This window comes from Pseudorca crassidens, chromosome 12 (genome assembly GCF_039906515.1).
Source record: "Pseudorca crassidens isolate mPseCra1 chromosome 12, mPseCra1.hap1, whole genome shotgun sequence".
Taxonomy (NCBI): Eukaryota; Metazoa; Chordata; class Mammalia; order Artiodactyla; family Delphinidae; genus Pseudorca; species Pseudorca crassidens.
This window is the reverse complement of record NC_090307.1, coordinates 70,326,880-70,342,017: the sequence shown is the minus strand read 5'-3', so window position 1 is coordinate 70,342,017 and position 15,138 is coordinate 70,326,880. Positions and strand designations below refer to the sequence as shown.

Here is a 15,138-nt window from a genome sequence, read left to right as displayed (position 1 = left end):
CCTGCCTCAATTTCCTTATCTGTAAAATGGGGGCATAAAAGCATCCAATTTAGCATTATTATGAGGAATATTTGACTGTATCTGGGTAAAGAGCACCTGCAAATAGGAAGTACCTAATAAATTATTAATTCTAATACATTGCTTGATAAGGGGCATGCAACTTAGTATAGAATTGTGAATTAAAGGATAAAAGAATGAATTTGGATAGACATTTAAGAAATATAATTAGGTGGAAAAGAAGTTTCAGAATAATATATAAAGTAGGACTCCCTTTTATAAATGTATATTTGTATGTCTATGTGTATATAACATCATCTGGATGGATTTTTTTTTTCAGGTGAGGAATGAGTTGACCATTTGTAGAAGTGACCCAGGAGAATATCTTTTATATCCAGTTGAGGTAAGTAGGGTGTTACCTTAAGGAGGCAAAACTGCATTTTAAATGTCAGTAAGAAAACTTAAACTGAATCAATCATATTACATTAGACAAAGGGGTCCATTTACTTTTTCCCAGACTACCATGAAGGCAATGGAAATGGAGAAAAACGAAGAGAAATCTGGAGGCCTTTCACGAGCCCATAGGACTTGCTAACTGATTAAATATGGGGGGGGTTGGTGAACAAAAAAGAGGCATCAATGATGATGCTTAGGGTTTTGGTTAGAAAGAGAAAAGCATCTTCTAACAGCTGAAACTGGCCTGGTACTATCAGGTGGACCCTGGTGTTCCCTGTTAAACAATTTCACAGAACATCAACATCAAACAGGGACAGAGATGTGACTTCTATGGATCAAGATAAAAGCAAGACCCCTTGGTAATCCTGTCTGTAACCCAATCCTAAACATTGTCCAAAGCACAAAATGACCAAACATCTCCCATCCTGGCCAATGCAAGGACTGTTGCTTCTTTACCAACTGTAGGTTTAGCCTCCCTTCATTCCCCCCACCTTCTAGGAAAGATTAGCTAAGATAACCATAGAATTATCTCTGCTTTCTGACAGTATTAAGTCCAGAGCAAAGCCCTGATTCTTGGACCTGCCCCCAAATCCCCCTGTGACACACAGAAATCCTATAGGAAGCCTTTTCTAACACCCTCTTACTGAGACACTCCCTGACTGCAGTAAGTCAATAAATCCATCTTTGGTCAATTACAGGTGTGTTCTTGGTGGTCTTTGGCTGAAGGGCATTGACTTTGGTATAAGTAACTCAGACTAGATGATGGTGCCATTTCCTGAGATGGGGAAAATGATCGTGATCAGTGGTTATGGTGACAAATTCTGCTAGCCCTTTAGCAAGACTTTGTCTCTGGATGTCCCAGATAGAGCCTGGAAGTCTTGCCAGTCCCTCTCACAAGAGCTCTAAGGTTTTCCCTCATCCTCCATGCTGTTCCCTCTAAGGCATCATCAACTTCATTTACATTAAAACACAGAAGGAATTACTAGCTGATTTTTAACGTGTACTATGTGCCAAGAAGTGTCCTAAGGGCTCTAGATGTTTTAATCCATTTAATTCTCCCATCGGTCTTATGAACATAGGTACTACTGTTTTCAGGTTTTACTACTGAGAAAACTGAGGTACAGAGGTTCCAGAACTTGCTGAGTGAGGATTCGAACCTATATCATATTCTAGGTTGGCCAGGGCCATCCTCCAGCCCCGGAGACTCGGACACGCAGCCATCTTGTTTGTAGTCCTCAAGGACTTCAACTCCCGGCAGACCTTGCGTCAGCAGTTCTCCACACACAACAAATCCCGGCGTGCCCCGGGCAGCTTGGGGTGGAGGGTTCTAGAAGGCGTGACGTGGGGTCGGGAGCGGGCTCAGAAGCGGGCGCCTCTTGGCAGTCGCTGTGGCAGCCGCTGCCGGGTCTGGGGCCGCGGGCAGCCGGGGCCGCGGGCGCAGCCTCCTCACCTCTCCGGCCATGGCCGCGCTTGGCCGGCCTTTCAGCGGCCTCCCGCTGAGAGGCGGCTCGGACTTCCTACAGCCGCCACCGGCTTTCCCCGGCCGGGCCTTCCCGCCGGGGGCGGACGGCACCGAGCTGGCCCCGCGGTGGGAACCCCGCGCCGCCCCGAGCAGCCCGGGCGGGAGCGCGGCGCGCGGACGGTGAGGATCTCGGCCGGCGGGCGGGCGGGCGCGGGCTATTTGACCCTCCCCGCGACCTTCGGCGGGGGCTTCTCAGCCCCAGGTTGCTGATGAGGATACTGAGCCCCACAGTCGGTTACCGTTAGTCGCCTGAGGTAGCAAAGCGCGGGGGTCCGGTTCGGACCCTGGCCCCCCCTGCGTCCCGGGAAGTGAGGAAACGGTCCGAGCTCGCCCAGGGCGTGCGAGGAAGGGAGCCGGGTCGAGCCGGGCCTGGAGCTGCCGTGGGCGCGCACTCGCCTCGCTCCCTCCAGACCGCGGCGGAGCCGCTGCTGCTGTTAACTTTCAGCGCCTCTCGGACATTGAGTTTTCTCATCCGCAACTTGGGACAGAAGTGGGTCCTCCTAGTGGGATCGTAAAATAAAGTGCTTAGCCCGGTGCCTGCCCCGATACGTTTTCCCTACGGTGGTCCCCCTCAATTTATCTCCCCCGGTCTTGACCAAATGAGAAGTTTAGATTTCAGTCTCTATACCTGACTGACCTTGTGACCTGTATATCCATCCCACTCGGCAAGGAAGGGGACCGCTGGTGGGAATGGGGTGGGCAAGATTATCGGAGCCAGAAAGTGGATGCTGAACGCACCCGCTCAATAAATTTCTCAACTGACTGATTTTCTGGTTTGTTTCAACAGTGTTTCAGTTCACCATAGAAAGAAACACAAGCGAGAGGAGGAGGAGGATGAGTAAGTTTCAGGTGCCTTTTATTCACTTAACGGTCACTTAATTTAACCTATTTTATATCCATGACTATTTGTTTTTAAGTGAAAGTGTGAAACATCAGGTGTCTGAAAGGAGGTCCAAGGAACTGATAACATGGGTTACGTTTTAGAGAACGGAGCTGGGCAGGTCAGAGAGAAACTTGTCACTCTGTGAACAATTGTATAGCTTGGACATGGAAGCAACCTAAGTGTCCATCGACAGATGAATGGATAAAGAAGATGTGGCACATATACACAATGGAGTATTACTCAGTCATAAAAAGAAACGAAATTGAGTTATTTGTAGTGAGGTGGATGGAAATTGAGTCTAATTGCTTTACAATATTGTGTTAGTTTTTGCTGTATAACAAAGTGAATCAGCTATATGTATACATATATCCCCATATCCCCTCCCTCTTGCGTCTCCCTCCCACCCTCCCTATCCCACCCCTCTAGGTGGTCACAAAGCATGGAGCTGATCTCCCTGTGCTATGCAGCTGCTTCCCACTAGCTAGCTATTTTACATTTGGTAGTGTATATATGGCCATGCCACTCTCTCACTTCATCCCAGCTTACCCTTCCCCCTCCCCACCTCCTCAAGTCCATTCTCTACGTCTGCGTCTGCATCTTTATTCCTGTCCTGTCCCTAGGTTCTTCAGAACCTTTTTTTTTTTTTTAGATTCCATATATATGTGTTAGCATACGGTATTTGTTTTTCTCTTTCTGACTTACTTCACTCTGTATGAAAGATTCTAGGTCCATCCACCTCACTACAAATAACTCAATTTTGTTCCTTTCTGTGGCTGAGTAATATTCCATTGTATATATGTACCACATCTTTATTCATTTATCTGTCGATGGACAATTAGGTTGCTTCCATGTCCTGGCTATTGTAAATAGTGCTGCAGTGAACATTGGACCACCATTCTTTTTAAGTTCTTTGTATATATTTGCAAGTAGGTAAATGGATTCCTAGATGGGAAATTGCTGGATCTTAAAGTATATACATTTTGAATTTTGGAAAAAGTTGTTGCCAATTTATACTCCTTTGACAGTGGGAATGCCTGTTTCTCCGTCTTCTCAGATGGAGATTTTTTGATCACCACTTAACTGATAGGTAAAAAATTACATCTCATAGGCAGACAGTCTTAAAAAAAAAATGAGTAAAAGATTTCCCCAAAGGGGATATCCAAATGACCAATTAAATGAAAAGATGTTTGACCTCATTGGTCTTTAGGGAAATGCATATTAAAGACACAATAAGATACTCCACCACCAGATACTGGAGGGTTCTGTAGCACCAGGAACTCTCAAACACTATGGATGAGTATGTAAATTGCTACAACACTTTGGGAAACAGTTTTGCATTATCGCATGAGTTGAAGATGCACATACCCATTTACCCAGCAGTTCTCCTCTTGAGTATGTACATGTGCTCATCAGGAGACATGTACAAGAAAGTTCATAGCATCCTTGTTCATGATAGCTCAAAATTGGAATGTCCCTGAACAGTACAATGGATAAAGTAAATTTTTTGCTGAGTTCAATTCAGCAAAAAAAAAACAAAAAAACCCCACATCTATCAACCTAGATGTGTCTTACAGTATGAGCAAAAGAAACATCACAAGAATGTATATGTATACAGTATAATTCCTTCTATATAAGGTTCAAAACCAGGCAAAACTAAAACCTTGAAGATTGCATATCTACATACTTGATAATGTATTTTTTAAAAAATGAAGTGATTACCATAAAAATAGTATTTACCTACAGAGAGGAGGGAGTAGAGTACCATTTTGGGATTCTGACAGCAGTCTATACCTTGTATATTATTTTCATGGATTTTTTTTTTTTTTTTTCCCCTGGTACACGGACCAGGGCACGAACCCATGTCCCCTGCATCGGCAGGCGGACTGTCAACCACTGTACCACCAGGGAAGCCCCTGGATTTTTGTTTCATAATTATTGTATGTACTTTTATAAGTGTAGGCATTTTATAATTAAAGAAATTAGATCACTGTTTAATTTGTATTTTGTAAATTATAGGCGGTGTTGAACATCTTTTAAGCCATCTGTGTTTCATTTTGTGTGAATTGTTCATGTTTCTGCAAATTTTTTATTGGCTTATTGGTCTTTTTCTTGTTAATCTATAAGAAATTTTATTAAGGAAGCCAGTATATTATATATGTTTTGTTTTCTCCAGATTTGTTGTCTTTCAACTTTGTGTATGTTCTTTTTTTTTTCTTTTTTTGCCAGCAGAAACTTTGAATTTTCTCATCTGGTTGATACATAGACTAATGAGACAGTAGATTTGAATGTTGTCTCAGTTTAAAAACACTTCTGGAAAAAAAAAAAAAAAACCACTTCTGGGACTTCCCTGGCAGTCCAATGGTTAAGACTCTCCGCTTCCAATGCAGGGGGCATGGGTTTGATCCCTGGTTGGGGAACTAAAAATCCTGAATGCTGTGGCGTATGGCCAAAAATTTTTTTTTTAATAAATAATAAAAAACCTCTGGACCAGACAATATTTATGTTCTTTATAGCCTTGGGATTACTGTAGATACACAGGGACCTCTTTGCTTTTATCTTTTGGGGTTCCTTATAGGAGATTATTGAATAAAGGGTTCCAGTGTCATAAATAAAAAGTTTGAAGTGTACAAACAGTTGGCTTTAAAAGTTAACCATCTTTTATATAACTGATTCATTTTTTTGTGAAGCTGAAACTAACATACCATTGTAAAGCAATTATACTCCAATAAAGATGTTAAAAAAAAAAGTTAACCATCTTTGATATACACGTGGAGAGATTGAGGCCCTGAGACTGGACAGTTGGATGTCACATACCTAGAAGTGTGCTGCCCGCCTGCCACTTCCATAGCTCTTATCAGAACTTTAAAGTCTTTTATATCCCATTTTCTTTGGGACTTAATCATCATTGATCTCTAAGTATTTGCAAAGTGGACCTAGAGGCATGAAATAATTTAGCCCAAATTATGTTGGAGATCAGAGATCAGAACCCAGCTCTGATACTCAGTTGCATTTAAAGATCTTTTTAAATATATATATATATTTATTAGGCTGCTCCAGGCCTTCATTGCAGCATACAGGATTTTTTAGTTGCGGCATTTGAACTCTTAGTTGCGGCATGCATGCGGGATCTAGTTCCCCCACCAGGGATGGAACCCAGGTCCCCTGCACTGGGAGCATGGAGTCTTACCCACCGGGCCAGCAGGGAAGTCCCTCAGCTGTATTTAATAGTTGAATTGTTAGATATTCTAGATTCATTCTGCTTTTTCTTTCTTTTTTTTTTTTTTTTTTGCGGTACGCGGGCCTCTCACTGTTGTGGCCTCCCCCATCGCAGAGCACAGGCTCCGGACGTGCAGGCTCAGCGGCCATGGCTCACGGGGCCCAGCTGCTCCGCGGCATGCAGGATCCTCCTGGACGGGGGCACGAACCCTCGTCCCCTGCATCAGCAGGCGGACTCTCAACCACTGCGCCACCAGGGAAGCCCAATTCTGCTTTTTCTTACATGACTTTTTTTTTTTTTTTTTGGCTGTGTTCAGTCTTCGTTGCTGCACGCGGGCTTTCTCTGGTTGCAGCGAGTGGGGGCTACTCTTTGTTGTGGTGCAGTGGCTTCTCGTTGTGGAGCACAGGCTCTAGGCGTGCGGGCTTAGTAGTTGTGGCACGCGGGCTCAGTAGTTGCGGCTCATGGGCTCTAGAGCACAGGCTCAGTAGTTGTGGCACACGGGCTTAGTTGCTCTGCGACATGTGGGATCTTCCCGGACCGGGCTCAAACCCATGTCCCCTGCATTGGTAGGCGGATTCTTAAGCACTGAGCCACCAGGGAAGTCCAACATGACTTCTTACGTCTATAACTTTTTCTTCTGCTTTCGAAAACGTCACATACTTTATCCAAATACTACAGAAATGTTTGATTTATGGATAGACATTCTTAATACTTTATGAATTAAAAATAATTATACACGAAACATCTCATTTAATAATTGATTCCAGTCAAAAATCTAGGTTCAAGAGAGCATTATTATTTGTCAGATTTTATATTGCCAGAGACTTGAATGTTGATTTTCATAGTCTTGACATGAAATAGAAATTTCTTTCTAAAATACATGCTTCTTCCTTTGACTCTTAGTTTAGAATCAGAAGCTGTGGTAGCCATTAATGAATTTTTTGGTTGCAGAGCTGTGTTCTGGTCTTGAGATTGTGCTTGGTGATGCCCAGGCAATAATGTACTTTTGGTCTAAATACTCAAATAGAGCAGGGCAGGTTGTCTATTTAACTTGCTTCAGGACAGGTCTCAGCTAAACACCAGGCAGGTCATAGTGCTTGCAGATACTAGTTCGTGGTAAGAGCTTGAACAGTTGAATTTCCCTAACAAGGCAGGAGGTTTTAGTGAAAGTGGCAAAGAGGTAGGATTCAGGGTCTGTCTCTGGGGTCTGGTACCCAAAATATCAATACAACTCACCTTACATGACACTTTGGAGGGAGCACTTTAGTTTTCGAGGTCCTAGTTTCCACATGTGCAAAACAAAGAAATTGGATTTGATGAACTCTAAGGTCTCAAGGAAATACAAAATTTCTAGGAAGTGAGGATAGTTTATGTTGCAAGGCAGCAGAAAAGTGCACCCCATTATTAGGGACCCATAGGGCAAATGACAGCCTCTGCCATTTTTGGAGAGAACCAAGAAATCAGCAATATCATTTGCATCTGTAGTACTTGCTGCAGACCTGATGAAGCGAATATTTTTGCCCTAAGGGAATATAGGATGCCTGCAGATTACCTCCTCATATGCCCAGTGTAGTGGAGCAGCAGCAATTTGAAAAAATATGGCTGGCACTGAATTGCTACTTTGTGATTTTTGTATTCTTTACTTCCCACTTGACCTTTCCAGAGCTGAATAAGTAAGAACGACTTTAAATTCCCACAGCGAACACTTCTAATCTGGAAAAGCAAAAATCTTGCAGTTGCAACCTAATTTGACAAATGTCGGGAAGGGAAACATCTCAGGGAGGCTGTGAGAATGACAGAAAAGAAAATGTGTGATTTTTCATCTTGCAATCACACACTGTCAAAAATTAGAGGTTTTTCGTAGAAGAATTTGATTAGAGATGGGGGATGATACACATTTCATTTATATTAGCCAGGATTTTCATTGATTTTTTTTTTTTTTTCAGTTGTCCAGTAAGAAAGAAAAGGCTAACTGAAGCAGGGCTCTGTGCTGGTCCTAATGACTGGATTCTTTGTGCACATCAGGATATAGAGGGTCATGGAGTAAATCCGTGCACTAGTGGCCTTTCTGCACCTGGCATGTTAGATGTTATTTGTGAAGAGATGGATCAGACAACAGGAGAACCACAATGTGAAGTTGCCCGAAGGAGGCTTCAGGAAATTGAGGACAGGTAAATGGGCAGCATATATCTAGCTGCTTATTATTGTTCCTATGTAACATCTCTACTCTTTCAAGTTAGTCTAATTCATCATTTGGTGATTCCTTGATCCTCAATATATCAGACTATAAAAATCAGAAAGCTCAAAGTATACACTTTAAATGTTAAAGTAAGTTCTTCTCATAGAACTGTACTAAATATTTTCACTTACTATCTCTGAATATTACTTTTTGGTATGAGGGTTTTTAGGGACACATTCTTCAAATTTGATTGCCTCTAATGTAAAACATTTTGGTTAAATGTTGAACAGCTCTTTTGTGTATACTTTTTTCTCTCAGGTATAGTCTCATATTTTACTTGATATTTTGCTGTAGCACCTGTTGCGTTTATCCTTGTTTTTATTTTTTAAATTTTTTCCAATTAATAAATGTATAATAGCTTAACTAAATAATTTTTCTTTCTTCCTTCGCTTCTGTCTTTATTTAGAATAATTGACGAAGATGAAGAAGTTGAAGCTGACAGAAATATTAACCATCTTCCCAGCCTTGTCCTTTCTGATACCATGAAAACAGGTTTGAAGAGGGAATTTGATGAAGTCTTTACAAAGAAAATGATTGAGTCCATGTAAGTTTTGGTTTCTGGTTTCCATTCAGTTATGATCTTGGAGGGAAAACACAGTCTCTAGACATTTCCTGATCGCCAACCAAGTGAAAGCATAGTACGTTTGTATTTAGCCCAAGTCGGAGACCTTTTCTTAGTTCATTGGGGTGAGCAAAACGCTACGCAAGCAGGAGTTGGCTGCCTTGTGTACTCAACCCTGGGTTGTTTTGAAGTCCCAAAATGCACTAATAGTCTAATATTTGGAAATGGGAGGATTGGCAAGAAAGAACCCATTCTCATATGTATATGTGTAGCTGATTCACTTTGTTATACAGCAGAAACTAACACATCATTGTAGAGCAATTATACTCCAATAAAGAAGTTAAAAAAAAAAAAAAAACCCATTCTCTCAAATACCTATGATAGGGTGTAGGAACCACATTTCAAAAGTACCTTTTACCTGGCTCTCTCAGTTATCTAGGACCACTATTAGGACCTAGGAAACAAAAGTCTCCCAGCAGTCAAAAAAGTTATCACAAAGGCCACAATCCACAGCTCATATTCTTACCTCATAGTGTGTAGCCCCTCAGGCCTTTAGCTCTAAGAGCCATTTTGCACTTAGTTTAGACCCAGTTTGATCAGCTCAGTTATCTGGTTTCCTCAGTCATCAGAGTAGAAACACAAAAACAGCAGAACAGACAAACTCATAGTAGTCAATAGTGACAGTACAGTGTGAGAACAGGATAGGCAACTGGAAAGCAAACATAAGAACCTGAAAAGCAAAGCAGCCTGGAGCCCATTTACATAAGAACTAATGATAGCCCTGTAATTCTTGTAGTCCTTGAGCTTAGATGATTTCAAGTGGTCATTACCGACTCTGTAAAGTACAGTTGTCTCTTAATATCCATGGGGGGGATTGGTTCCAAGACCCCCTGCGGATACTAAAATCCAAGGATGCTCAGTTCCCTTATATAAAATGGTCTGAGGGCTTCCCTGGTGGCGCAGTGTTTAGGAATCCACCTGCCAATGCAGGGGACACAGGTTCGAGCCCTGGTCTGGGAAGATCCCACATGCCACGGAGCAACTAAGCCCTTGTGCCACAACTACTGAGCCTGCGCGCTAGAGCCCATGAGTCACAACTACTGAGCCCGCGTGCCATAGCTTCTGAGGCCCGCACGCCTAGAGCCTGTGCTCTGCAACAAGAGAAGCCACCACAATGGGGAGCCCACACACTGCAACGAAGAGTAGCCCCCACTCGCCACAACTAGAGAAAACCACGTAGCAATGAAGACCCAACACAGCCAAGAATAAGTAAATAAATTAATTAAAAAAATAAAATGGTCTGAATCAAAAACCCACAGATACAGAGGGCCAACTGTAGTAGGCAAGTTATAAAGTGCCATTTAGATGTTGCCTAGAAAAGACTTCAGATAGACTTGGTACTCAGTGAGGGTAAGTGTCAGATATCTGAAAAATTCTCTTAGGATACAGTCCCACTGATGCCAGGTAGATGAGGCAGTATTGTCTTTAGACACAGTGGGTTCCACTGCTGCTCGATGTTAGCACACAAGCGTTTTGCATTAGCCTCCTAGCTTGATCTTATAATTCTGACTACCCAGCCCTTAGGGTGGGTAGATAGTTTAGCCAAGAGTAAGCAGGTCACATTGCCCTCCAGCCTAAAACATAGCACTTTCTGCTCTTGGTAGTTTTCCAGAAGCTAGCCTTGTGTGTGTGTGTGGGGGGGGTGTGTTCTTCATTGTTTGTGTTTTATTTTTCCTTACTTGCCCTTGGGTCCCAGAAACCATCAAACCATCACTAGATGGAGAGGGCAGCGAGGGGGTGGGGTAGGCACAAACAGTGGCTTACTGCAAAAAGCATTATGTTTCATAGCTGTACTAAGCAAAAGGCATACTGAGATATTTTTAGTGTGTTTGGCCAATGTTTCTTTTTCATTTATAATGGTTTAGTACAAGATAGTAGCTCACATCTGCTAATATTAACCACAGTTTAAGAAAACACTATAATAAATCAAGGGCCTCTGTTTTACATGTTGAATGTTTATATTCTAATCACAGCATCAGTACAACCAGTTGGTTTGCTTAAAAATGCATGCAGAACTGTAAAATTTAATGTACTTGAGTGGCCTTTGTAAAGATCAATTTGGATTGTCATAAATCTCCTATATAATCCCATCCGTTTTTAGATGTTAGGTAGCAAACATTAGTTTTTCAATGTATATCTTTTATTTTCATGTTATAAAATTATTGATAAAAATCTGTATTTTATGTCTTAGGAGCCGTCCTTCCATGGAGCTTGTGCTCTGGAAACCTCTCCCTGAACTCCTTTCTGATAAGCCAAAGCTGTCATCTAATGCTAAGAACTACACAGGAGAGAGCCAAACTAAGCATGCAGCTGCTGGCACTGCCTACCCTCAAAGAACTGAACTGTTCTTGGAACCTCGGCAAACAGGGTTGCCTGTTTACACTAGTTTGGAGACAGCTGCTTGCACAGAAGAAGAGATGGAACTTTAGACACCAGTTTCTATACTAAAGTTGTCAAATTTTAGAAGGCTTATGTGTTCAGTCATGAGCCTGCTTGTACAGTATAGGGACTTGAAAGTTTTGAAACGGGTGTAATAGCTCCACCTGTGATTTGGGGTGGGACTCTCATTTTGGGTAGCCATTTCTTGAATTCAACTTTTGCCAAGGAAACTTGTCTCAAGAGAAAAGCAGTTTTCTAGGGGTCTTATTAAAGGAATAAGGAGTACATTCTGCAAAGTCAAGTATAGAAGCTATATGTGTAAGCATGACTTTTAAGTCATCTGTCACATTGTTTATATCATTCAGATACTTGAGTTGAAAAAGATGCATTAAGAAAGTAGGATGCTCTCCTACTATGTGTACTTCCACAGTCGAGCCACAACTTCATCTGTAGTTATGAGCTCTGTTTACAGTGGTGACTATATATGATTGGGGAGAAGGAGAAAGGAGGCAGTAGCTTAAGCCTATGCTGGGGAAATTAACAGAGGCTCTGAAACCTGTATATTAGTTGTCAATTCATTGTAGCTATATTGATTAGCCAGTAGCGTTGTGGCTCCCCTCTTTCCCTCTGAAAATGGAATGAAAAATACAAAGAAAAGGTTTTTCCTTTGAGGCTCTTTTGCCTTGTGCTACTGTTGCTCCTTGGTTTCCCTTGCATAATCGATAAGCCCAGCTATTCAGTAATGTTTACAGCTTAATTAACTTTGAGTGATAGTTTAAAAGGTTGTGAGGTAAACCATGTGCGAATTGGCTCTGGGAGAAGCATCCCTCAGGTAATACTGGGGTAGTGCTGTATCAGCTAAGCCCAGCATATAACTTCTGTAGTTAAAAAAAAAGTTGTGCCTGTATAAGCAAGTTGAGTTTTTTAATGTTAATTTAGAAAACAGTGACTGAATAATTAGCTGAGCACATATGGGCAAGTGACATTGAGATTTACTGAAATAGCCAGTTTGCCTATTGTTTCAACTATGGTGCAGTAAGCCTAAAAGTTAGAGAATAGCTTCCTGCTAGCAGGAAATCTTCATCTTGAGGACCTTAACCAGGCTCAAGGCGTCCTCTGAGGGTAACCAGGTTTGAAGTTTTTTATTTCTCAGGAAGAGCTCTTCTGCGTGGCAAGGACTCAGTAGTACGAAGTAAAATGACAATTTCTTTAGTGCTACAGAATATCCACTATAACTTATTGAGTGTAATACTAGCTCTTTTATCAGACAATGGGAGACCACCCCAGTTCTTTCTGTTTTGTTTTCTGGGTTTCTTTTGCCTTTGTTGGAATCAGATACCTTGTGTAGAAAACATGGTTTATGCCAAGTAGAGGTGACTTTAGGAGGCAGCTCCCAGGCAATTTTGAAACCCATGCCGAAGTCCCTCCCCTTTTTACAGATGGCATAGAAGTCACAAGTCTGTTAACTGGACTGTTTCTTCTCCTGCCTGTTGTTCCTGCTTTCTCTATTTCTGTCTGGATAGTCAGGAAAAGATTTAATGTTTAATATTTAAACAAAATATTTAATGTCTACACAATAAAATTATTCAAACTTCAAACCAGTATTGAAACAGTTGGAAACCAGCTAATAGTTTCTTAATCTCAGATTTAGAGATGAATGTAAACTGTATTCTGTTGAAACGTGCAAGTGTTTGATTCATGCCGTTTAAAAAACTCCTGCCTCTAGGTAATTGTTAATGGGACCAACTTGTAAAGTTTGTAGCCTTAAACCTCCATGCATTTGTTCTGCTACAGCTCAAAAACATGAAGTGACTGCCTGGAATTTGGAGTTAGTCCCAGTGTTCAGGTGAAGGAGAGGTGACAGCTTTCCAAAGAAGGACCCAAGCACACTAACACTGTCTTCTATAGGGATTGTTGGGCAGGCCTGGGATCCAGGTCTGTACAGTGAACAGGAGGAAAGAAGAGCTCTGAAACAAGGCTCAGATACCACGGGTATATGTAGGAGAGAACTAATAAGATTCTGTTAAGATCCAAGCAGAACTTGTTTCAGAAGTCATTTTACCTGACATGATCATTATTTCTGCAGGAAACATGGATGTTCAATGCTCCTTTTTAAACTTTATCCTGCATATGTTTGTACAAAAATTGTCGTCTTCATCCATGTGGTGCTTACTCATCTGAGCCGTCTCCACAGTCCCCATGCCTCTGCTTTGTTTTTCTTTTGTAGAGTAAGGCTTTTGCTTTTGCCTTAAGGTTTCCCTAGGGAATTAACAGGTCTTCATTTTGTACAGCTTTTGCAGCATGGATCAAACATTGGCTTACTATGCTAATGTGTGAAGAGAAAAAATTATCTAAAGCAGGTGAGCTTTAATGAACAAATGTGTATTTTCTCTGAGTTTGATTAGGGTGTGTGTGGTTTTGTTTTTTTTATTTCATATGAAGAAAGTTAAGTGCGGTTCTCACAGATATTAATCAAATAAAAATTGCTACTCATTCTTGAAAAGGTGCAAATGTAAAATTTTAAAAATGAGTGGAAACTAGAACCATGAGAAAAATGTTCACCAGTGGGTTCATTAATTATTTTGTATCTGGAACTTGGTTTTGTTTTTTAATAGTGATAAGGATGGTGGAGTACTTGGAAAGTTGTGGAAGATGCTGTTAATTTTACTTTAAAATGAGAATCTGGTGTTTTTGTATTTTGTTTTCAATAAAACTTAAGTGTTTTGGACTATCTGAGATATTGTGTTCCTGCACTTAAGTAAATGAAATCAAGTTTGGGACCTTTAAAAATAGGGAGTAGGAAAGTTCCTCTAGATGTCCAGTTACATGGTCATTCCTTTCTTGAGTTGACAGGTCACTGGGTGGCGGTATTGCGTGCATATTTACAACCATTAGTTGATAAATGTGGATCCCTGATTTGTGGGCAGGCAGAGTTTGAGTTGCGGCTACAGAAAACTCAGGATATTGTTTTCTTTACCAAAATTTGGAAATCATAGCTAAAAGTTATCTTTTTATAGATTTGTAAACTAAGCCTAAGTAGATAGTGACAATTTAGTATAATAATCCAATTCACCAGGTCCAGGGTTCCTACTTGACCAGTGGTCTTTTTACAGCAATACCTAACATGTTTAGGTTTCACTGAAATAATCTACAATAAAGTATGGTTCAGGCAGTGTAACTTTAAACTCCTTGAGGGAATATAGTTTTGTATGTATCAGTTTGGTTCAGATATTCTACTAGTGGCATTTGAGAGATGAGCTACATGCAGTTATGTGGTGTTAGACTATATAGCTCCAGCAAGACAGGAATGTTGTCTTTCAGCGACTGGTTAGTGGGTAAACAAGCCAGTCTTCCTGTCCCTAATTAACTTTAGAAGTTAGTTAGAGGGTAAAGATTTAATCTTAGAAGATTAGAATTTGATGCCATAAAATATTCTTGGAGTAGGAGGTATTAATTACCTCTGCCTACAGTTCTGTCCCTACTTTGCCTGCTCCAGTAACACACCTAGCAGAAAAGCAGAGAAGCACACATTGGTGTTACAAGGCCCAGGGAAATGGTGTACAGGTATCTGTCACCTGCTGCTTTGAGTTATGGACAACCTTCTGCATTTAACAGAAATCTTGCTTTGGTTTTGCAGAGAAAGATGTTTTTATTTCTAACCATTCCATTTAGTGTTTCAGTATGAAGATAGGATATCCTGAGTGTTTAGTAATTTTCACCCATCTGTGCAGGAAATGAAAACTCAATCTACACAGGTTGTGTCCTGTGTGTTATTCCTGTTGTACAGCTGTTTCTTTCACGTGATGTCATTGAATGTAAATTA

General features: G+C 41.2%; 2 protein-coding genes across 3 annotated transcripts in view; both read left to right on the top strand.

Moving 5' to 3' along the window:
- Positions 1 to 1,121, top strand: part of HSCB (HscB mitochondrial iron-sulfur cluster cochaperone) — a 34,932-nt gene extending 33,811 nt beyond the window's left edge. Inside the window, exons 7-8 of one of the 2 annotated variants that reach the window (XM_067700373.1) lie at positions 338 to 400; positions 515 to 1,121. In XM_067700373.1, coding sequence (XP_067556474.1) covers positions 338 to 341 — 4 coding nt within the window. In that variant the 3' untranslated portion in view covers positions 342 to 400; positions 515 to 1,121. The remainder of the gene's footprint in view (positions 1 to 337; positions 401 to 514) is intronic. The other variant, XM_067700375.1, reaches the window with a different exon arrangement.
- Positions 1,122 to 1,775: 654 nt separating this feature from the next.
- On the top strand, positions 1,776 to 14,047 carry CCDC117 (coiled-coil domain containing 117). Its single transcript, XM_067700369.1, has 5 exons — positions 1,776 to 2,095; positions 2,763 to 2,813; positions 8,022 to 8,246; positions 8,721 to 8,858; positions 11,128 to 14,047. Exons 1-5 carry the CDS (start codon positions 1,914 to 1,916, stop codon positions 11,363 to 11,365), a joined length of 834 nt encoding a protein of 277 aa, XP_067556470.1. The 5' UTR covers positions 1,776 to 1,913; the 3' UTR covers positions 11,366 to 14,047.
- Positions 14,048 to 15,138: the final 1,091 nt, after the last annotated feature.